Source organism: Pan paniscus, chromosome 4 (genome assembly GCF_029289425.2).
Source record: "Pan paniscus chromosome 4, NHGRI_mPanPan1-v2.0_pri, whole genome shotgun sequence".
NCBI classification, from domain to species: Eukaryota; Metazoa; Chordata; class Mammalia; order Primates; family Hominidae; genus Pan; species Pan paniscus.
Genome location: NC_073253.2, coordinates 152,809,694 through 152,834,269, shown reverse-complemented (window position 1 = coordinate 152,834,269; position 24,576 = coordinate 152,809,694). Strand labels below are relative to the sequence as shown.

At 40.0% G+C, this 24,576-nt stretch overlaps 1 protein-coding gene across 3 annotated transcripts in view; it reads left to right on the top strand.

Moving 5' to 3' along the window:
• The window catches only part of SOX30 (SRY-box transcription factor 30), a 47,639-nt gene extending 28,055 nt beyond the window's left edge, over window positions 1–19,584 (top strand). The window contains exons 4-5 of one of the 3 annotated variants that reach the window (XM_003818991.4): window positions 4,695–5,187; window positions 16,465–19,584. In XM_003818991.4, the coding sequence (XP_003819039.3) occupies window positions 4,695–5,187; window positions 16,465–16,846 (875 nt within the window). In that variant the 3' untranslated portion in view covers window positions 16,847–19,584. The remainder of the gene's footprint in view (window positions 1–4,694; window positions 5,188–16,464) is intronic. The other 2 variants (XM_024928976.3, XM_003818992.5) reach the window with 2 other exon arrangements.
• Window positions 19,585–24,576: the final 4,992 nt, after the last annotated feature.

Genomic DNA, 24,576 nt, shown 5'->3' with positions numbered 1-24,576 from the left:
TTTTAATATTTATATTTATATATATTTTTGAGACAAAGTCTCATTCTGTTGCCCACGCTGGAGTGCAGTGGCGCGACCTCAGCTCACCGCAACCTCCCCGGGGTTCAAGTGATTTTCCTGCCTGAGCCTCCCGAGTAGCTGGGATTATAGGCATGCACCACCATGTCTGGCTAATTTTTGTAGTTTTAGTAGGGTTTCACCATGATAGCCAGGCTGGTTTTTCAAACTCCTGACCTCAGGTGATCTGCCCACCTCTGCCTCCCAAAGTGCTGAGATTGCAGGTGTGAGCCATCATGCCTGGACAGAGGTTTTTTGTTGTTGTTGTTGTTGTCCGTTTTCTTCTTTAAAAAAAAAATTCTTGGGTGAATGCCATCTAAGATCTATTTATATTCCTTTTGTCAATTGGATTAGAACATTCTTTGAACTTGTCATTATACTGTAGTTGATCTAATATTTTTAACCTATTTACTTTGAAAATTAGGGTTCAGAAATCTTAAGGTCTTCTTTAGGAGAAAGGAATTTATTGAGTCTCTCCGTTCTCTGTCAGTTGCTGTTTGTACCGTAATGACTAAATAATTCCACTGATTCTCTCCTTTTTGTAAAAATATTTGGAGTCAATTAGTATTGACTTTGAGGTCTCTCAGATGTGGCTCCTTCAATTTTCCTTTGGACTGCCTAGTTTTTTTGCATTTGCCTCACCGCAGTTGGGCTCATTTGTACATTTGGACAAGCTTTTGAAGGTTTTATTGTTGTTGTTGTTGTTATTTTTTATTTATTTATTTTTTTGCCAGTTAGCCATAGTAACTGTGAGGTTGAGGCACATTTCTTTCTTTTGTGTTTTTAGCATTGTAAAATAATCTCCATTTTTCTATGAACTTTTTATTTTAATCTCTATCAGCCTTTTTCCCTAGCCAATATCAATATTCCAAAAATTGAATAACCCCAGCGTAGATTTTTTTGACTTTCTCTTTAGCCAGGATCATAAATTTAAATATGTTGTGATTACTACTGCATAATATTTCACACACTGAATTCATGGATTTTCTAGTAATATTTCTCCATTATTTGGCTCTCAATCAAGCTTCTTCTTTTTTTTTTTTTGAGAGGGAATCTTACTCTGTCTCCCAGGCTGGAGTGCAGTGGCGTGATCTTGGTTCCCTGCAACCTCCACCTCCCAGGTTCAAGCGATTCTCCTGCCTCAGCCTCCTGAATAGCTGGGACTACAGGCAAGCGCCACCACGCCTGGCTAATTTTTGTATTTTTAGTAGAGACGGGGTTTCGCAACATTGGCCAGGCTGGTCTTGAACTCCTGGACTCAAGTAATCCGCCCGTCTCAGCCTCCCGAAGTGCAGGGATTACAGGCATGAGCCACTGCACCCGGCCCTCAAGCTGATTTCATTTTACTGTGTATTCTACCAAACCTTTTTGTTCTAATCGGTCACTTGTCCTGTACTAGATCTTCCCAGTACACTTTTATCACATTAAGATATTCAGTAAATATATTCGAAATCTGGCAGTTTAATCTGGTATTCTCCCCTGTAACAGTGAGTTTTATCTCAGATATCTTCTGAGTAAATTCCAGTGGCACATTTGTTTGCCTGCTTACCTGCCGCCTTCACTACTAAGGTTTCTTAAATCGTATTATGGGGCAACTCTGCTAGGAACAACATATAAAGTTTTTTTGTAGTCTCTGCTGTCAAAGAGTTCGTTAGGTAGTCGTAGCAAGTATAGATATAAATATAACTACTTTTACTATTTCTTTGATAGAATCTACTTTCTTGTCTGGTATTATTATTATTTTTTGAGATAGAGTCTTGCTCTGTCACCCAGGTTGGAGTGCAGTGGCGTGATCTCAGCTCACTGCAACCTCCACCTACCAGGTTTAAGCGATTCTCCTGCCTCAGCCTCTGGAGTAGCTGGGATTACAGGTGCATGCCACCACGCCCGACTAATTTTTGTATTTTTAGTAGAGATGGGGTTTTACCATGTTGGCCAGGCTGGTTTTGAACCTCTGACCTCAGTCGATCTACCTGCCTCGGCCTCCCAAAGTGCTGGGATTACAGGCATAAGCCACCACGCCCAGCCCTTGTCTGGTATTATTTTTATGTCTGGTGCATTATTTACTCTGTCACTCACATTTAGTACTATCTCCCAAGCTCCTCTTCTCTTTCTAGTTCTTTTTTTTTTCTGTAGAGATGGGGTCTTGCTAGATTGCCCAGTCTAGTCTCAAACTCCTGGACTCAAGTGATTCTCCCATCTTGGCCTTCCAAAGTGTTGGGATTACAAATGTGAGCCATGGCACCCACCCTGTTTCTAGTTTCTGAAAGTGCTTATGTTACTGGCGCGAAGTTCTTGGCTCTCAGTGTAATAGAAATTAACAAGAGGCCAGGCAAACTTTTCCTAGACAGGGGTTGTTAGGGCTTATGGCTGGAAAGATTGGGTATTAAGAGAGACAGCACAGGAGACAGGGTTCTCTGGCTGGCTCTCCAAGGGAGTGCATTATGGTGTCTTCAGGAGGGTGATATGCATAATTCATGAGGTAGCTGAGTGTCATTACGTATGCGAGGTGGAGTGCAGGGTGTGCAGACAAGTAAGGAATCATGCTAACTCATATGTTGATCATGATCAGAAAATCTCCCTGGGCGGAGATTTTAGTATTTCAATCCTAGAGATTTTAATATTACAATCCTAGGGGTTAGGATCGTCATTCTAATTCTAGATCGTCATTCTAGAATTTGCCAGGAGGCCATTCTCACATGCAGCCCTTGTGCACATGCAGGCGATAGAGTTAATTCCCTTGAGTAAGATTTGTGGTGGAATGCTGCTTATCTTAGTTTTTTCAGACAGCTTGCAAGGTCTGGTCAATGGGTATGGTGTCAGTGGGGGTGGTGCTGCAAGGTCTGGTGGTCAGTGGGCATGTATGGAAAAATATGTGAGTGAAGGTGAGATGATCCCCGCCACCCCACTACCCTGTCTCGCTTATAGCATGGTAGTGTGGAATTCTCTTCAGATCTTTGATTACATGTCTTTGATGCCAGTTATGCCAGCATCCTCCTTTTATATGAGTATTCCTATTCATTTAAAGGCTTTGGAACTTTTATAAAAGCTGTATCCATTCATACTTTTCTTAACTATTTTTTATTAACCAGGTTCTGGCTAGATACTGGGATACGAATAGAAATTGAGAGTTCCTGCTCTCAATCTCCCAGTTTGGTGATCATGGTTGGGGTGGCAGACATGCAAATAATCACAAATATTTACACTATTTCATGATAGATGATAGGTTTACAAGGTTTGGAGGGAACGTGGACAAGGGAAATTAACCTGTGCTTGATAAATCAGGAAGGGCCTGAGTAGGGCCTGTGCCTCACAGATAGTGGGGCTAGTCCATATAACCTCATCAGGTGAAAATCAGGGCAGCATCATTACATCCTGTTTCTCTACTTCACTGGGTCAGAGCCCATCTTCAGACAGGTGGCTATGTCCCTTAATTCCCTACTTCCTGCTTTAAGAGGGGCATTATCTGCTTTATCTGGAGAAAAGAAAAGAGAGGGAAGTCACCTGAATGAGGCTGGGAAAAGATCCACATTTCTTTCAGTCTATGACAGAGACATGTCCAACCGCAGAATTTCTTGGACTGCATCTTCTTTATTAATGGATTCGAAACTGTATTGCAATACGTTAGATCATGACTCTCTTGCTGTGGCATCCATCTGTATTTCTTCAGGAAAGTTGAATTAAATTTAGACCAGGTGTGTCATTTGGGTCACTTAGCAGCTCAATCAGTAGTCCTGTCTTCTTCAGGAACAGAAAGCTAAAACACATTAATTGTTTCACCTACCTTTAAAAATTTTGCCGTATCTTTCATGCTCTGCTGCAATAGTATTCCTTTTGTATCTGTCACCAATGGTTGACATGTGGCAAGTCCTGTTCTCACTTGGAAATTTCCTTTCGTATTCATATTGAATACAATAGAGTGAAGTAATTTTGTTGTTTAAGTTTTTTTCAACTAAAAAAATTAAATGTCATTTATAATTTAGTTTAATATAGAGAAGTTTACAAAAGAAAAGAAAAATGACCCATACTGCTACTCTGAAACCCCTAGTAATATTAAAAATAAGATTAATATATTTAGGTAAACAGAACATTCAGATAGTACCAGTAGGTATAAAACGAAAGTCTGGCTTTTCCTCCTGCCCCACTGCCCTGTCCCCTCTCTTAGATCATGGCTCCTTAAAGGTAACTAGTGTCAATAGCTTCATATTATTATTATTTTTAAATGTATATATGCATACCAGCATTTATGTGTTTTCAGTCTTTTAATATATCTATCAATAATTTTATTCATTTGTTTATTCATCTAAAAAATATTTGTTGAGGGCCTCTTCTGCCCCAGACAGAATGTTTCACCCTGGGGATACAGCAGCAAACAAAACAGAAAACGTTGCTCTTCTCATGGCACTTAGAGTCTAGTTGAGAGAGAGAGACAAAAAATGTAAATGAACAAGAAAACAAGATAACTTCAGTTTGTTCAAAATGCTGCAAATGAAATAGAGTGGTTTGATATGATGATGCAGTTAGGTAAGGTGATTGATGAAGGCCTCTGCTTATACAATTTATTAAACTTTACTGAAAGAAGAAAAACATGGAATGACTCAGTTAATTCTTGATTTATGCTATTTTTATTTCTAAAGGTGAAACCTCACCTGCTATCCAGCTGCCCACACCTGCAGTCCAGAGCCCAAGCCCTGTCACACTTTTCCAGCCCAGCGTCTCCAGTGCTGCTCAGGTGGCTGTCCAGGATCCAAGTCTACCTGTCTATCCAGCACTCCCACCCCAACACTTTACTGGGCCTTCCCAAACAGACACTCATCAGCTGCATTCTGAAGCCACTCACACTGTGAAGCAACCCACTCCTGTCTCTCTAGAGAGCGCCAACAGGATTTCAAGTAGTGCAAGTACTGCCCATGCCAGATTTGCAACTTCGACCATCCAACCTCCTAAGGAGTATTCCAGCGTTTCCCCTTGTCCCAGAAGTGCTCCAATCCCCCAGGCTTCTCCCATTCCACACCCACATGTCTACCAGCCCCCTCCCCTTGACCATCCAGCCACACTGTTCGGGACACCACCAAGATTCTCTTTTCATCACCCTTACTTCCTACCCGGACCTCACTACTTCCCATCAAGGTAAATTAACATTTTTTTTCCTTTTACCTAAACATTCAGCTAATGAGTTTTTACCTGTGACAACATTTTTTTGTTTGTTTGTTTTTAAATACTGAAAAGCAGACTTCTTCAATTCTGCTGACTAGGAGCCAAGCAGTTAACATAAATAGATGGAGAGGGCCAGGTGAGGACTGGGGTAGCTAGAGAGAGTGCATCTCTAACTCAGCTCCAGCTGACTCTTGTTACATAAGAATATAGGCTTCAGGCAGTGGCTCGTGCCTGTAATTCCAGCACTTTGGGAGGCCAAGGTGGGTGGGTAACTCGAGGTCAGGAGTTTGAGACCAGCCTGGCCAACATGGTAAAACTCTGTCTCTACTAAAAATACAAAAATTAGCCAGGCGTGGTGGCACGTGCCTGTGATCCCAGCTACTCAGGAGGCTGAAGCAGGAGAATCACTTGAACCTGGGAGGCGGAGGTTGCAGTGAGCTGAGATCACACCAACTGCACTCCAGCCTGGGTGACCATCTCAAAAAAAAAAAGAACAAGAATATAGGCTTTAATGTTGTTGGATATAATTTTTCATGCAAAATAACTATAAGGGACCTTAAGATCATTTAGTCAAATGTATTGAGGTGTACTTATTGTATAGAGGGGGTGCATCTCAAACTTTATTGTGTATATAAATCATGTGGTATTTTGTTAAAATGCAGATTCTGATTCATTGGGTCTGGGGTATAGTAGTATCCTATATGGGAGTACAGTACGCCTGATATTTGGCATTTCTAGCAAGCTCCCAAGTGATTGCCAATTCTGCTGGTTTATGGACCACACTTTGAATAGCAAGGGTATAGAGGAGGGCACTTGGTCTACGTGAAAAATTGTTTATTTACCTAGGTTAAATGACTAGACCAAAGTTATACCACCTCTTTGTGCCCTTTCTACCAAATTAGAAAATTTCCCACGTAAATTACCAATAAAGGAATTCATTTTCATAGGGAAGTATCTAGGGAAAACAAATGTGTAACTTCATTTTGGAATGATAGAAATTTAACTCCCTTGGAAGTATTTTGATAGAGTGGTATTAGCCTCTGCTTTCCTTTTTTTTTTTTTTTTTTGAGGCGGAGTTTTGCTTTTGTTGCCCAGGCTGGAGTGCAATGGCGCGATCTTGGCTCACCACAGCCTCCGCCTCCCGGGTTCAAGCGATTCTCCTGCCTCAGCCTCCTGAGTAGTTGGGATTACAGGCATGCGTCACCACGCCTGGCTAATTTTTTTTGTGTGTTTTTAATAGAGACGGGGTTTCTCCATGTTGGTCAGGCTGGTCTTGAACTCCCGACCTCAGATAATCTGCCCACCTCGGCCTCCCAAGGTGCTGGGATTACATGCGTGAACCACCATTCCCGGCCTAGCCTTTACTTTTCAATTACTGTTAAATGTGTAGACAAAGATGTTTTCTGTTGAGACGGGAGTATTAAACTGTCTAACACCAATCTTTTATTGTTTCTTACTTAGCAAGTAAATCTACTTCCCATTAGGGTATACCTACACCTCAATAGAAACAACTTTTGAGGTATATATTATGTTGCTTCAATTTATAATCAATTGCTTGCTTTTGGGCCCTTAGCTCAGGACTGGAAGAAAGTGGAACCAGAGGATTAGATCAGGAGAAAGGAAGATTTTTGTCATCTAGGGTTTGTTTTGTTTTATGTAGAATCTTTTTATCTTTTGCAGCCTTAATAAGTATTTTAGTTCAAGGGATCAAACCTCAAGAGACTTTTAATTTAAGGCCAGGGAGGTTGATAATCTCTTTTCATTGCTATCTGCTAGGATCTAGGATTTTACAGGAATTTTGGAGAATTTTACAAAATGTTTCCTACATATAAGAAGAATATGAAGGATGTAGACTGAATTTAATGAATGAGTAAATTTGAGAACACTTGGCCTTAGTTAGAATCTTGAGGCCTATAACAAAAATTGTGGAAAATTGTATCTGCTACATAATTAATTTTGTAATATGGGAAATGCTTGGACCCTATTTACTCACAGGATAGGTGAAGAAGAGTCAATTACAATGGGCTGTGTACCACAGTGTCACTCTAGCTGTTACTACTTTTTTGTTTGTTGTATTTTTCTTCTTTTTAGTGTTTTGAGAGCTAAGAATTTTTACATGTAGTTTTTATAACAATCCTGTGACTTGGGTATAATATTCCCCTACTTTTTCAGTTAAATAAATGGATTAGTAAATAGCCTCATCAAGGTTGTACAGTGGCAGAGCCAATAGTCAAATTCAGGTTTGATTGATTTTGAATTTCATATTTGTCTTTTTCACTATATCAGTAAGACTTCTTTTATGACAGCTCCTCTTGATTGGCTGCTGTTAGTTGCTAGCAGAGAATCATATGGAAAAAATATATTTTGAATAAAAACCTCACATAGTCAAGTGGACATTGGGGCAGGTAATTTTCCTTACATATTACATAGATTAAATCATAGAAGTCTATCTTATTTATTTGGGACAAGGCTTGTAAGATTTGACTGTTAATGTATAAATTATCTGACACTTTAAGGAACATTTTAAAAGGAAGCTCTTGAAAGTAAGTTCTTTGTTTTTTGTTTTTTGTTTTTTTTTTGAGACAGAGTCTTGCTCTGTCACCCAGGCTGGAGTGCAGTGGCACAATCTTGGCTCACTGCAACCTCTGCCTTCCAGGTTCAAGCAATTCTCCTATCTCAGCCTCCCGAGTAGCTGGGACTACAGGTGCCTATCACCACACCCGGCTAATTTTTGTATTTTTAGTAGAGATGGGGTTTCACCATATTGGTCAGGCTGGTCTCGAACTCCTGACCTCAGGTGATCCACCTGCCTCAGCCTCCCAAACTACTGGGATTATAGGCATGAGCCACTGCTCCCACCCAAAAGTAAGTTCTTGGAAGACAGAAACTACCTTTTTTGTTAATACTATTACTGCTAATTAATAATAATGCTATTGGAAGAACCAAATGAAGTGACTAGCTATTATACTGAATTTTATTTCATTTAAGAATGTCAGAGCAGTATGTCAACTATAAACATTAAGCTATGCATAGTTTTTTAGAAAAGAAGACTAGCCTTATCAATTATAATATTTTTCAGTTGTTTTTCTGACTCTACCTGTATGTGTCTGATGATAATTTCCCCAAGGAAATAGATAATCTATTTATGACTGTCTAGATAGTATATTTCAGTAAACCCTAAATGCCAAAATTAATTGATTCTCTCTCAATTTTTCTCTTCTGCCAACTGATAATGGAATTTTCTGTAAGGAATATTTCTGGGCAGATGCAGTGGCTCACGCCTGTAATCTCAGCACTTTGGGAGGCCGAGGCGGGCAGATCACCTGAGGTCAGGTGTTTGAGACCAGCCTGGTGAACATGATGAAACCCTGTCTCTACTAAAAATACAAAAATTAGCCAGGTGTGGTGGTGGACACCTGTAATCCCAGCTATTCGGGAGCTTGAGGCAGGAGAATCGCTTGAACCTGGGAGGCAGAGGTTGCAGTGAACCAAGATCACACCCCTGCACTCCAGCCTGGGCAACAAGAGTGAAACTATATATATATTTCCTTCCTACTCTAGTTATTTATATGTGGAATTTTCCAACTATTTCAATGTTAGAATTGTAATGGACATTTGAGATATATATACATATTTTGTGCATATATGTATATATTTATGATTATTCACTATTAAAAATTTTGGCTGGGCGTGGTGGCTCACGCCTGTAATCCCAACACTTTGGGAGGCCAAGGAGAGAGAATCTGTTGGGCCCAGGAGTTTGAGACCAGCCTGGCAATTTAGTGAGACCTTGTCTCTACCCCCAAACTTTTTTAATTAGCTGGTCGTGGTGGCATGTGCCTGTAGTCCCAGCTACTCAGGAAGCTAAGGTGGGAGGATCACTTGAGCCTGGGAGGTGAAGGCTGCAGTGAGCCAAGATCATGCCACTGCACTCCAACCTGGGCACCAGAGTGAGACCATGTCTCAAAAAACCAAAAAGTGTTTCTTTTCGCTACGCAGTTCACTTTGCCCTGTGTATGTAGAGTAAAAATCAAGTAGGCTAGGTGGTTTAATCAAGGAGTCATTTTACAAAACAGATGGACACTCAGAAGTGCTGCTCCCCCTCTCTGGGGCTAACATCTTATTCCTGCCTTCAGATCTTAACCATCATCATATTGTGTTTGTCAAAATGCTCTCTTTCTGTATACTACATTAATTCTTCAGACTAGTTCTTTTCTCCCTACCCCTTCCTCTTCCTTCTTCTTGCAGTATATTGGGCTTTCACATTCAAGGTAGATACATAGGATCTTCATTCTGTTGGCCATTGGGTAAAAAATATGTTTAAAATCTATGTAAGTAGGGATAAAGAAAAGATATGAAGATAAATGGGGATTTACTATCTTGAAATATATGGAAAATACACTCAGATATATTGTAGGGAAAGTAAGTTCAAAGAATTCCTGGATTTGTAGAAATAGCATCTAAATTGTAAAATTTTAGGCAAATGAATCAAAGGTTAAAAGCAATTCTCTTTAACCTTTGTTTGGGTCAGAGACCCATTTGAGAATTTGATTGAAGTTATGGACTTCTTCCATAATAATGCATATCTGCATACATATACAAACTTTTGCCTAAACTTATGGAGGAGGGAAACTAACAGTCCCAAAACATGATAGACTTAGTTAACATAGAATACCTTCTGCTGTAACTACCTAGAAATGTTAAATTTAAATATGAACAATTTAATACCTACCTGAACTCCCCAGCAAGGAACTCACCATGTGCCAAAATGATCAACAAGTTGAAAATTAGTTGTAGTGGTCCTGGAGATGATTTTCAGATTCAGAAATAGTTTCATTGGTTATAAACTTGGGTTTTAAGCTGGATGTGCTGTCATGCACCTGTAGTCCCAGCTACTTGGGAGGCTGAGGTGGAGTTCGAGGCCAGTCTTGGCAACAAATTGTGATCCTGTCTCTAAAACAAAAACAAAAACAGAAAAAAACCTAAACTTGAGTTTTAATGTCTGTGAAGGGAAAAAAGATGAGGTCTTGACCCTGCTCTGCTCCCCTGTTCAAGGTGGGGATAGGTACTGAAACTAAAACCTCTTTATAAAGCCAAGACCCTGGAAGGAATTTTTCTTTTTTCTGTTTTTTTGACAGGGTCTTGCTCTGTTTGCCAGACTGGAGTGCAGTGGTGTGATCTCAACTCACTGCAGCCTCTGCCTCTGGGGTTCAAGCGATTCTCGTGCCTCAGCCTCCTGAGTAGCTAGGATTAGAGGTACATGCTACCATGCCTGGCTAATTTTTGTATTTTTAGTGGAGACTGAGTTTTGCCATGTTAGTCAGGCTGGTCTTGAACTCCTGGCCTTAAGTGATCTGCCCGCCTTAGCCTCCCAGAGTGTTGGGATTACAGGCGTGAGCCACCACACCTGGCTGGAAGGACTTCTTAACCTTGATAAAAGGAATATAAAATTTTTGTCGTTGATCCAGGTAAAGCACAGAAAGAATCTTGTTTTTACTCAGGGCTCTATGTGATTTTCATTAGAAATAAAATTCCCAAGGTGTTTCACACATTGGTTCAGAGTCTAAAATCACCCTGTCCACTGGATGCAGACATTTCTTTTTCTTTTTGAGATGGAGTTTCGCTCTTTTTGCCCAGGCTGGAGTGTAATGCCACAATCTCGGCTCACTGCACTGCCTCCAGGGTTCAAGTGATTCTCCTGCCTCAGCCTCCCGAGTAGCTGGGATTACAGGTGCCCACCACCACGTCCAGCTAATTTTATATTTTTAGTACAGATGGGGTTTCACCCATCTCTACTGGAAATCCAATGAGACCTAATTAGCTAGACTTTTCAGGATAGAGTACCAGAGAAAAGAGAGCTACGCACAGAGGGAACTCCAGATGACTGTGTAGGGTCCCTCTTGATTATTCAGTGAAGTACTAATTAGTGCATGCTTGTGAAGAAACAACCCAAGGCAGTGAAAGAACCACCTGAAAGGATCAGAGAAAACAATATCTGGCAATCGTGCACTAACACAGTGCTGTGAATAGTCCCACCAACTAGATTGGAAAACTTTTATGGGGCACAGAACATTGGGTACTCAGAAGGGTCTTGCTTCAGATAGCCTTAGCCTAAATGTTGCTATGGTCACAACTAAAAATTCTTTTTTTTTTTTTTTTTTTTTTAGTTACGGGGTGGGTCTTGCTGTGTCACCCAGGCTGGAGTGCAGTGGCATGATCATAGCTCATTGCAGCCTCGAACTCCTGGGCCTAAGTGATCCTTCTTTCTCAGCCTCCTGAATAACTGGGACTACAGGTGTGCACCACCATGCCCAGCTAATATTCTCATGTTTTTGTAGAGACAGGGCCTCACTTTGTTGCCCAGGCTGTTTTCAAACTCCTGGCCTCCCAAAGTGCTGGAATTAACAGGCATGAGCCATTGTGCTCTAATTTTTTTTTTTTTTTGAGACGAATTCTCACTCTGTTACCCAGGATGGAGTGCAGTGGCATGATCTTGGCTCACTGCAACCTCAGCCTCCCAGGTTCGAGCAAGCAATTCTCCTGCCTCAGCCTCCGGAGTAGCTGGGACTACAGGCCGCACCACCATGCCCGGCTTATTTTTGTATTTTTAGTAGAGACGGGGTTTCACCACGTTGACCAGGGTGGTCTCAAACTCCTGACCTCAGGTGATCCACACGCCTCGGCCTCCCAAGGTGCTGGGATTACAGGCGTGAGCCACCGCGCCCAGCTCAAAATTCTTAAAAGCAAGACCTGAAAGGACCAACTTGTTTTTAAGTAATTTAACTGCACCCAAGAGCAAAGCTCAAGAATAGAAATAGAATCAAATAATTAAAAAGGTAAGTGAGAGTACGGTTCATTTTTGAGATGGCAGCACAGGGAGCTCTGTGGACCCAGTCTCTAGCAAACAAGTGTAAGTGGTGAAAACTATTTTTGAAAACCAATCATTCAAGTCTCTGGAAGTTGCTGGGTGTGGTGGTGTACCTGTAGTCTCAGGTACTTGGGAGGCTGAGGCAGGAAGATTGCTTGAGCCCAGGAATTTGAGACTGTAGTGAGCTATGATCATACCACTGCATTCTGGCCTGGGTGACAGCAAAACCCCATCTCTTAAATTACATATATAAAATATATTATATATATATAAATGGGAAATCCAGAAGGCCACACACATATCCAGAGCTAGACCCATGTTCAGAAAATACACAAAAAGACCCCAAGCTTTTAACTCTGACTGATCTGTAGGCTCTGTATAAGCAGGAAGTAAAGACTAAGGCAGAATTGAAAATAGCCTGGCTAAGTATTTAAGGAGTGCCCCAGTTCAAAGCCAATCTGTAAAGACCAGGAAAATATGTTTTGTTTTGTTTTTGTTTCTAGGTTTTTAAGGAAATCTCTATCAAATTTCTGACCGCTAAGCTAATTGAACAGAGATTTCAATGACCATGCATAACAAAGAATACGGTCTTTACAAAAATACTCTAGAAAACCAAATAAACAACTACAACCCCAAACAAGCAACAACAACAAACCTTGGATAAGGGAAAGAATTTGATTTCTAGTGGCATCACATTATAATATTCAAAACATCCAGTTTTCAACAAAAAAGTTACAAGACATGCAAAGAAACAAGAAAGTAGGGCATTCACAAGGAAATAATATTAACAGTAACTATCCCCAAGGAAGCTGAGACATTGGACTTAATAGACAGTTTAAATCAGCTGTTTTAAATATGCTCAAGGAACTAAAGGAAACCATGGACAAAGAACTAAAGGAAACCAGGAGAACAATGTTTCACCAAATAGATCATATCAATAAGGAGATAGAAATTAAAAAAGAACCAAATACAAATCCTCAAGCTAAAAATTGCAGTAACTTCTTATAAGACTTACCAATCATACATTGAAATAGTGTTTCTAGTTTCCATCACTTATATTCTCCTGTTCCTTATGACAGACCTTTTAGGTTGACAGAACAGACATTGTTATCCCAATTTTATATAAGAAGGACACAAGGATCAGATAAAGTAAGATTTACTTAAGTTTACCAGATTCTTATGTGGCATAGCTAGAACTAGAGCCTGGGTAGGGCGGCATGGTAGTTAGGAGAACAAGTTCTGGAGTCAAATTGCCTGATTCTGTCTACCACTTACTAATTATATCACTTTGAGCGAGTTACTTAACCTTTTTAAAGCTCCATTTCCTCATCTGTACAGTGGAGATATTTATAGTATCTGTGTCTTAGGGTCGTTCTGAGTGTTGTTCAGTGTTATATTGAAATAACATATACACTCCTTGGCCAATGCCTAAAAAATAGTAAATGCTTACATATTGGATAATATTATTATTTGGACTATTCTAATTAATGTTTTTCCCCCTACACCATGATGCTTTTATAGTTTTTTGCTTTCACTCATGTAACCTTCTAGGATTGCCTTTGTCTTAATTGATCTTTTTGTTCTCTGAATATAACACGAACTCGTCTTTACCACACCAAAATAGTCACTGTAATGCTGGCGTTATAGACTTTAGCACATGTCTAATATATACCTAGATTTTACGTTTTTTAAAAAATTATCTACCAAGCCTTACATAGCGTCTTGCCTACATTGAGTCCTGAAAAAGACAGTTATTGGGTGAATTATTTCTAGCTGAAATGAAGGCTTTGTGGAAAGGATAGATTTTTGTTTTATTGATATATAACATTTTACATATTTATGGGGTACTTGTCATAAATATGTATAAAATGTGTAATGATCAAGTCAGGGCATTGGTTATCTGTCACCTTGATTATCATTTCTGTATATTGGGAACATTTTTAGTCCTCTCTTATAGCTACTTTGAAATACACCAGACATTGTTGCTAACTATAGGCACCCTACTGTGCTACTGAACATTAGAACTTACATCTTCTATCTAACTGTATGTTTGTACCCATAGTCAGCCTCTTTTCATCCCTGAATTATCTGTGGAATTCAATGGATAGAGAGACCTGCTATATGAGCAAAGTTGTGCTAGCCAGAAGCACAGTGTATTTGGCCGTGCACGGTGGCTCACACTCATAATCCCAGCACTTTGGGAGGCTGAGGCAGGCGGATCACCTGAGGTCAGAATTTCGAGACCAGACTGGCCAACATGGTGAAACCCCATCTCTACTAAAATACAAAAATTAGCCGGACATGGTGGCGGGCACCTGTAATCCTAGCTACTCGGTAGGCTGAGGCAGGAGAATTGCTTGAACCTGGGAGGCGGAGGTTGCAGTGAGCCAAATTCATGCCACTGCACTCCAGCCTGGGTGACAGAGCGAGACTCTGTCTCAAAAAAAAGAAACAGAAAAGAAACACAGTGTATTCAGGACATGTGTATTAAATTTAAAATGCCTGAACTAAGAGTGGCAGTAGGCATGGAAACCTGAAAAATTTTAGAAACTTTACCTCATTTGTTATAATTAACATGAGCAAGGTACCTAGCACTTGAAGATTTGGGGGTAGGGCATAGTTTCAGAGTTTGAGATAATAGTCTAGTATGTCTGTCATACTTAGGTTTTTAAAAGTAAGGTAACAAAGTTGACTCTGTGTGTGTGTGTGTGTGTGTGTGTGTGTGTGTGTGTGTGTGTGTAGGCCAGAAATGAAACACTTAACTTGCCATGGGTTTTGCCGATGAGTATGTTCATTATGTTTATGTTATCTGTCACTAGATGGTTGGACTCTACCTCTTCCTATAATTCCTGCTCTATGCCTTTGAAAGAGAGAATAATACTTAAAAACAATTGACAAATGGGTTTGAGTAGCAGAATTTTTGAGGTATAATCTTTTTAAAAAAAATTTTTTTTTGAGATGGGGTCTCACTATATTGCCCAGGCTGGCTTCAAACTCCTGGGCTCAAACGATCCTCCTGCATCAGCCTCCTGAGTAGCTGGGACTACAGGCATGCACTACTGTGCCCAGCAAATGGCAGAAATCTTGGATTTGACTTTTTTTTTTTTTTTGAGATGGAGTCTCACTCTGTCACCCAGGCTGGAGTGTGGTGGCGTGATCGCGGCTCACTGCAAGCTCCGCCTTCTGGGTTCACGCCATTCTCCTGCCTCAGCCTCCTGAGTAGCTGGGACTACAGGCGTCCGCCACCACGCCTGGCTAATTTTTTGTATTTTTAGTAGAGACGGGGTTTCACCGTGTTAGCCAGGATGGTCTTGATCTCCTGACCTTGTGATCCGCCCACCTCGGCCTCCCAGAGTGCTGGGATTACAGGCGTGAGCCACCGCGCCCGGCCAAAAATCCATAACTTGTAAAACTGCAAAATGTCTTTTTGATTCTTCACATTCCTGCCCTCCAAAAAATGTTTTGGAAAAGACCTTTAAGACCATAGTTTACTATCAGTTTTAAATCTTTCTAGTAGTAACAGTGTTTTAAATTTACTTTATTATTGAATGTCAATGAAAAAATTTAACTTGTCTTCTGTTCCAGTGCCTCAATATTCTGGATCTCTTGATTTCAATCTAGTTATACATTTCCCCCCCACCATGAGCTTCCTTTCAAATACCACTAAAAACAACTATTGCACTATTGCATTGTTTACTAAGTGTCAATTCTGTGGGTTTTTTTGTTTGTTTTTGGTTTTTTGGAGGCGGAGTCTCACTCTGTCACCAGGCTGGAGTGCAGTGGCGCAGTCTCGGCTCACTGCAACCTCTACCTCCCGGGTTCAAGCGATCCTCCTGCCTCAGCCTCCTGAGTAGCTGGGACTACAGGCATGCACCACCATGCCCAGCTATTTTTTTGTATTTTTAGTAGAGATGGGGTTTCACTATGTTGGCCAGGATGATCTCTATCTCTTGACCTCATGTTCCGCCCGCCTCAGCCTCCCAAAGTATTGGAATTACAGGCGTGAGCCACCGCGCCCAACCACTGAGTGTCAATTCTTAGCATAGCTCAACACACATCTGCATTTCCAAAACCTTATATGGTATGAGGCATCATGAGAGAAAGACCAGAATAAGCAATTTTGTTATCATGGTTGTAAAAGGTAAGAAGCCTGAGGCTAACGATAGATAATAGTGCTGGTGAGTATTCCAGTCACAAGCTCCCTTTCCTGTTTCTTGTGGGTGGGGACTGGGCAGTGGGAAAAGAGCAGAGGAATACATGAAGTGTTTGCAGAAAGGAACTTTCCAAACCCCAAAGAGGATGCATTAACTTGCTCTGTTAGTCTGTATGCAAGGCAATATGTGGGCAAGATCTAATTCCTTGTTTGTGTTTTTCTGCTGCAGTACATGCCCTTACAGTAGGCCTCCCTTTGGCTATGGAAATTTTCCGAGTTCAATGCCAGAATGCCTTAGTTATTATGAAGACAGGTACCCAAAACATGAGGGTATCTTTTCAACTTTAAATAGAGACTATTCTTTTAGAGACTACTCAAGTGAATGCACACATAGTGAAAATTCTCGGAGTTGTGAGAACATGAATGGAACTTCTTACTATAATAGTCATAGCCACAGTGGGGAAGAAAACTTACACCCTGTGCCTCAGCTGGACATTGGAACCTTGGAGAATGTCTTCACAGCCCCGACATCAACTCCTTCTAGCATCCAGCAAGTCAATGTCACCGACAGTGATGAGGAGGAAGAAGAAAAAGTGCTCAGGGATTTATAATTTTAAAACAAATATGCACAGAAAATAAACATTTCTTAAAATATATTCTGGGTCAGTTTGTATGAGAAAAAAAAAGCCTAGAATTCTTTGTTGAAAGTTTTCAGTCGTGATTTGAGGAGTTAAAACCAAATGCAATTTATGTCTTCATAAAATTTTGATTAGTGAAACTAGAGTCTGGATGTTTCATTGTAGGAATATTTAAGTTATTAAGTAGTTTAATTTTAATGGCTGAAATTTGCATCAACATGTATTATTATTACTTTATCCTGGAACATGCAAAATACTGAAGCCTCACAGTTGTATGTGAGGGGAAAGGGGGAATAAATCTAGCATAGTGTGATTTTTATTTTATCTCAGGATACATTTTTTAAATGATTTTTTGTTTGCTTTTTATGTAATACTTATGGATGTTGTCAATTTTTGATGTAACATTTTGAAAGTATTTTGACAACTCTTAGTGAACTTGGACTCGGTTGCTAAATTTAACTTACACTAATAACCAATTATAAGTTCCAAATGTGTTTTAATGGCACCTGGGTGATTCTTCAGCTAAATTTAGTCGTTTCTGTTTCTAAATATTTTTATCATTTTAAAATATTTTTTTCCATTTGGCATACATCGTTCTTTGTTGTAATTAAATAAACATAGATAAAATTGTTCTTGTTGGATGTTTTCTGTTTGCGGGATAGAAGTAAGCAAACAGAGTATTTTTCATAGAAGATTGTTTTCTATACCATATACAGATAATTCATTTTTACCTATAGTCTCCAGAATTGCATAGATTCTATTAGCTCACACGAGGCTTAAACATGTATCAACAAAGTTGCCCACACATTCTGATGCCATTTCCAAACTCTTTACACATATGTACACGTGACTTAAGCACATCCCAGAATGGAAGAGCTCTTCCAGATTTGGCTCAAGCAGCTGTCTTGAAAACCATGAAGTTTATTTAAGAGCATGAGGAATTTATTTAATTCACGATGAACAAAAAAACCCTACCTGTGACATAACCTCCTGGTAAGTACCCAGTTAGGGATTGAGAAGGCCTTTTTAGAACAGTATCAGGACTATGAAAGTTGAGATCATGGTAAAAGATCTCTAAGGTACAAAGTGAATTGATGATGGGAAATAGTCACCAACCAATACACTTTTCCCTCAGTGATCTATATAATTTATGCAAATTGAGATCTTGTTACTTAAAACTGTGTGGAAATTGTGTATGGAAATCTAAGCTTCCACATTCTTCGTTTACTAAACCTGTATTTGTTTCTTAAACAAAATTTGTTAATGTAATACATTTCATCAGACTTACATTTATTGTACATGACATTTTCTTTCCCAATACAAATTTTGTTTTCATGGTTTTATATTCTTTATTACTATGCCCAGTGCCATTTTGATGTCTTTAAAGAGTAAAACTTTAATTTCTTCGTGATAGAAAGCAAACATATGTCACCTCACATCTGAACTAAAGTAACATTTGATTGTCTACACATTTGATATCTATACCATTAAGGAGAAATGTATGCAACAATTTGACCCATTTTACCTTATCTCATTTAATAGCAACTTTGTGACTAACTGGATTTTTACCATAGACCTTATTCTTATAGACAAATTGGTTGTTGAAATCACTGTGTAAAGCAGTGAATAAGATAGAGCACAGGTCGGTATATCCTAACTGCCTGTCTGTAGGGTAGCCCTGCCCCTCTCTGATTCTTTCTTTAAACTTTTCTTTTAATGGCTAACCCTGGTCAATTCTTTTACTCTTCCTCCTTTTCCTCAGTGCTGGGATCAGAAGCCAGGAGTTTGGATTGTTTATAGATCCACAGTACAATTTGGGCTGGGAAATATGAGTATTTCATTTAGAAAGTACCCAATTGCAGATAAGCATTCCCAACTACAAACGGCCATATCTGATCATTTACAGCTTTTCAAACCACCGACTAGAGATCTACAGTCCAAACAAAGCCCTGCCCCACTGGCAGTAATTCATCTGCCTTTCTAAGTCATCAAAGTGAAATTCTCCAAGTTCAAAGCCACAAGTACTTTCTAGTAGGTCTCATTGCCTTGTTTGTTAGGTAATGACATTTGTTATAAGAATAGTCTCAAAATATGTTGAAATCTCTATGTTTAGAACGTCGCTCGAACTGTTCTATGCTTTGGGCAAAGCTGCTCTGGCTATTTGCAAATAAAAACTAGTTTCACTGCAAAATGACTGAAAATAGGGTTAGTCTGAACTTTCAAGGAGCCGAGTTACCAAATTTAGGAGGACAAGAGCAGTATTTCTCTACATTCATCAGTGAGAATTTAGAGATTCTGACAAAATTTGGTCAAATAAGTTTGGAAAAAACATGTCACACCCCACCTTGAAGAGTGTCAGTGTCCATTATCATTGTTATGTCTCAAAAGTCTTACAGTAAAGAAACATGTTAAACTATTTCAGCGTTTCCCAATCTTATTTAGCGTGAACTCCCCCCAACTTTTTGTGTTAACATATTACTTACTAACATCTCACAGAGTACCCTTCAGAAAAAAATAATAGCTGGTGGCTTTGGTTTAAAAATTGTTGACTTCTCACATGGTTTTCTGCATTGGGCAGTTCAAATTCCTTAGTGAAAGCACTGGCTGAATAAACTTTTCTTCATTGTATCTTAATGGTCTTAAAAGATTGAAAAACTGAAACTTATAATTGTTGTTAACTTACTGGCTATTAAACTGGCTTTTAAAATTATACTTTAAGTTCTGGGATACATGTGCAGAACGTGCAGGTTTGTTACCTAGGTATACACGTGCCATGGTGGTTTGCTGCACCCATCAACCCATCATCTACATTAGGTATTTCTCCTAATGCTATCCCTCCCCTAGACCCCCACCCCCTGACAAGCCCCAGTGTGTAATGTTCCCTTCCCTGTGTCCGTGTGTCCTCACTGTTCAACTCCCACTTATGAGTGAGAACATGTGATGTTTGGTTTTCTGTTCCTGTGTTAGTTTGCTGAGAATGATGGTTTTCAGCTTCATCCATGTCCTTGCAAAGAACGTGAACTCATCCTTTTTTATAGCTGCATAGTATTCCATGGTGTATATGTGCCACATTTTCTTTATCTGGTCTATCACTGATGGGCATTTGGGTTGGTTCCAAGTCTTTGCTATTGTGAATAGTGCCGCAATAAACATACATGTGCATGTGTCTTTATAGTAGAATGATTTATAATCCTTTGGGTATATACCCAGTAATGGGATTGCTGGGTCAAATGGTATTCCTGGCTCTAGATCCCTGAGGAATCGCCACACTGTCTTCTACAATGGTTGAACTAATTTACACTCCCACCAACAGTGTAAAAGCATTCCTATTTTTCCACATCCTCTCCAGCATCTGTTTTCTGACTTTTTAATGATTGCCATTCTAACTGGCGTGAGATGGTATCTCACTGTATTTTTGATTTACATTTCTCTAATGACCAGTGATGATGAGATTTTTTTGATATGTTTGTTGGCTGCATGCATGTCTTCTTTTGAGAAGTGTCTGTTCATATCCTTTGCCCACTTTTGGATGAGTTTTTTTTTTTTCTTGTAAATTTGTTTAAGTTCCTTATAGATTCTGGATATTAGCTCTTTGTTAGATGGATAGATTGCAAAAATTTTCTCCCATTCTGTAGGTTGCCTGTTCACTCTGATGATAGTTTCTTTTTCTGTGCAGAAGCTCTTTAGTTCAATCAGATCCCATTTGTCAATTTTGGCTCTTGTTGCCATTGCTTTTGGTGTTATAGTTATGAAGGCTTTGCCCATGCCTATGTCCTGAATGGTATTGCCCAGGTTTTCTTCTAGGGTTTTTATGGTTTTAGGTCTTATGTTAAGTGTTTAATCCATCTTGAGTTAATTTTTGGATAAGGTGTAAGGAGGGAGTCCAGTTTCAGTTTTCTGCCTATGGGTAGCCAGTTTTCCCAACACCATTTATTAAATAGGGAATCTTTTCCCCATTGCTTGTTTTTGTCAGCTTTGTCAAAGATCAGATGGTTGTAGATGTGTGGCGTTATTTCTGAGGGCTCTGTTCTGTTCCATTGGTCTATATTTCTATACAGGTTTTGGTACCTGTACCATGCTGCTTTGGTTACTGTAGCCTTGTAGTATAGTTTAAAGTCAGGTAGCGTGACACCTCCAGCTTTGTTCTTTTTGCTTAGGATTGTCTCGGCTATATGGGCTCTTCTTTGGTTCCATATGAAATTTAAAGTATTTTTTTTCTAATTCTGTGAAGAAAGTCAATGGTAGCTTGATGGGGATAGCATTGAATCTATAAATTACTTTGAGCAGTATGGCCATTTTCACAATATTGATTCTTCCTATCCATGAGCATGGAATGTTTTTTCATTTGTTTGTGTCCTCTTTTATTTCATTGAGCAGTGGTTTGTAGTTCTCCTTGAAGAGGTCCTTCACATCCCTTATAAGTTGTATTCCTAGGTATTTTATTCTCTTTGAAGCAATTGTGAATGGGAGTTCACTCATGATTTGGCTCTCTGTTTCTCTATTATTGGCGTATAGGAATGCTTGTGATTTTTGCACATTGATTTTGTATCCTGAGACTTTGCTGAAGTTGCTTATCAACTTAAGGAGCTTTTGGGCTGAGACGATGGGGTTTTCTAAACATACAATCATGTCATCTGCAAAGAGAGACAATTTGACTTCCTGTCTTCCTATTTGAATCCCCTTTATTTCTTCCTCTTGCCTGATTGCCCTGGCCAGAACTTACGATACTATGTTGAATAGGAGTGGTGAGAGAGGGCATCCTTGTCTTGTGCCGGTTTTCAAAGGGAATGCTTCCAGTTTTTGCCCATTCAGTACAATATTGGCTGTGGGTTTGCCATAAACAGCTCTTATTATTTTGAGATACATTCCATCAATAACTTAAGTTTATTGAGAGTTTTTAGCATGAAGGCGTGTCGAATTTTGTTGAAGGCCTTTTCTGCATCTATTGAGATAATCAGGTTGTTTTTGTTATTGGTTCTGTTTATGTGATGGATTATGTTTATTGATTTACATATGTTGAACCTGCCTTGCATCCCATGGATGAAGCCGACTTGATTGTGGTGGATAGGCTTTTTGATGTGCTGCTGGATTCGTTTTGCCAGTATTTTATTGAGGATTTTTGCATTGATGTTCATCAGGGGTATTGGCCTGAAATTTTCTTTTTTTGTTGTGTCTCTGCCAGGTTTTGTTATCAGGATGATGCTGGCCTCATAAAATGAGTTAGGGAGGAGTCCCTCTTTTTCTATTTAAACTGGCTTTTTAAGGATAGTTGATATTGCACCCAAGAATTCAAGTAGGCAAATGTGCTAAATAGATACACAAGTATGTTTTTCACTGTGTCAACCAGCTGTTGGTAGGATTACTCCTGAGCCAAAAATATGAACTGCTTTTGAAAATTGTAGTTTGGAACTGATTTTGAAATGAGTTTCTGGAGATTCTATGAACTGCTTGCAATATTTTAAAGTAGTAAAATTTTGATGTGGGCAGAGTAATTCTGAAAATTTTTCGTCCTACATGTTGGAACAGATTCTGCTGGGACACATAATTTTTTTTAGCTTTCTAGGTCATCTTAATAACTTTTTAGGATTTAAGAGAATTTTCAAAGGCACCACAATAAAACTACTTATGTAAAAACAAGTGTAGGAGTTGCCTTTTATCAAATTCTACTTGATGAAAAATTTCACATCCTCTTTACAGTTTTACCCTTTATCTCTGAATTCTGCTTTCAGACCACCCGATCCAGCTTTACAAATCTCTCCTTTGTGATGATGAGTTTAACATGCACAAATCTTAGTAAAATTTTCTCAAAGTAATGAACGTTTGTAAGAAGAGAGGAGAAATAGGAAAGTGCTTACAACACCTTTACATCTCTGGCTCCTTCTCTGAAACCACTTAAGGGTAATGTTCTTTTCTATATATATTTTTTTTATTTTTTATTCTTTGAGGCGGAGTTTCGCTCTTGTTGCCCAGGCTGGAGTGCAATGGTGCAATCTCAGCTCACTGCAACCTTTGCCTTCTGGGTTCAAGCGATTCTCCTGCCTCAGCCTCCCGAGTAGCTGGGAGGGATTACAGGAGTGCACCACCACGCCCGGCTAAATTTTTGTATTTTTAGTAGAGATGGGGTTTCACTGTGTTGGCCAGGCTGGTCTCAAACTCCTGACCTCAAGTGATCTGCCCGCCTTGGCTTCACAAAGTGCTGGGATTACAGGCGTGAGCCACTGTGCCTGGCCGAAATGTCCCCTCCCCTCCCCTCTCCTTCTCTTCTCTTTTCTTCTCTTTCTTTTCTTTCTTTTTTTTTTTTTTTTTTTGATGGAGTCTCACTCTGTCGCCCTGGCTGGAGTGCAGTACCGTGATCTCAGCTCACTGCAACCTCCACCTCCCCAGTTCAAGTGATTCTCCTGCCTCAGCCTCCCGAGTAGCTGGGATTACAGGCACATGCCACCACTCCCAGCTAATTTTTGTATTTTTTTTTTTAGTAGAGATGGGGTTTCACCATGTTGGCCAGGCTGGTCTTGAACTCCTGACCTCAAGTGATCTGCCTGTCTCGGCCTCCCAAAGTGCTGGGATTACAGGCATGAGCCACTGCACCCTGCCCGAAATGTCCTATTTCTTAAAATAATGAACAGCAGGTCCGGCACGGTGGCTCACGCCTGTAATCCCAGCACTTTGGGAGGCCAAGGCAGGAGGACCACGAGGTCAGGAGATCGAGTCCATTCTGGCCAACATGGTGAAACCCCATCTGTACTAAAGATATAAAAATTAGCCAGGCATGGTGATGCGCGCCTGTAATCCCAGCTACTCAGGAGGCTGAGGCAGGAGAATCGCTTGAACCAGCGAGTTGGAGGTTACAGTAAGCCAAGATCCCGCCACTGCACTCCAGCCCGGTGACAGAGCGAGACTCTGTCTCAAAAAATATCTATTATCTATCTATCTATCTATCTATCTATCTATCTATCTATAGAACAGCACCTTACCTGTATTTTTGTTTTTTCTTTAGAAAGCTAAGTTTTTGCCTGTGCTCCCTGGGGACACTGTGGAGGCTGACTTCTCCTCCTGGAGAATGTCTTTTCTTTTAAGCTGTATGGAAGGTTAGGGTGACCAACTGTCCCGGTCTTGGTTTGCACAGGACTGAGGAGCAGGGGGTTCCCAAACATAAGACTTTCAGTGCTAACATCAGGAAACTCCTGAACAAACTGTGATGAGTTGGTCACCCTAATGAGAGTGGCAGGCGGCTGCCAAATGCCTAGGCAGATAGGGGTGGGCCTGTGGTAAAACCCCACTGCAAGCTGGAGACAGTTTAAAGCCTGAAAGCCAAGCTACAAGTTAAATCTTCGGACTGGATTGAGAACTTGTCTTCCTGTTTGGTTCGCTTTCCTCTGATTGGTGCTTACCCTTCACCTATTTTATATATATCTACCCTTTCCTAATTGGTTTTCTACACTATCATGCCCACCTTTGAGTGGTGTCTTTGTTTAATCTTTTTTGCATACTCACAAACCAATCAGCACATAATCCTTATTCTGAGTCCATAAAAGGCAGAACCAGCCACACGAAGAACTTTCCCGTCTTCAGGTAGGGGGACCAGCCCCATGTCCCCTCTCTGCTAAAAGCTGTGTCATCACTCAATAAAATTCTTCTCTGCCCTCCTCACCCTTCAATGTCTTGCCTATCTTCATTCTTCTTGGGTGTGGTACAAGAGCTCA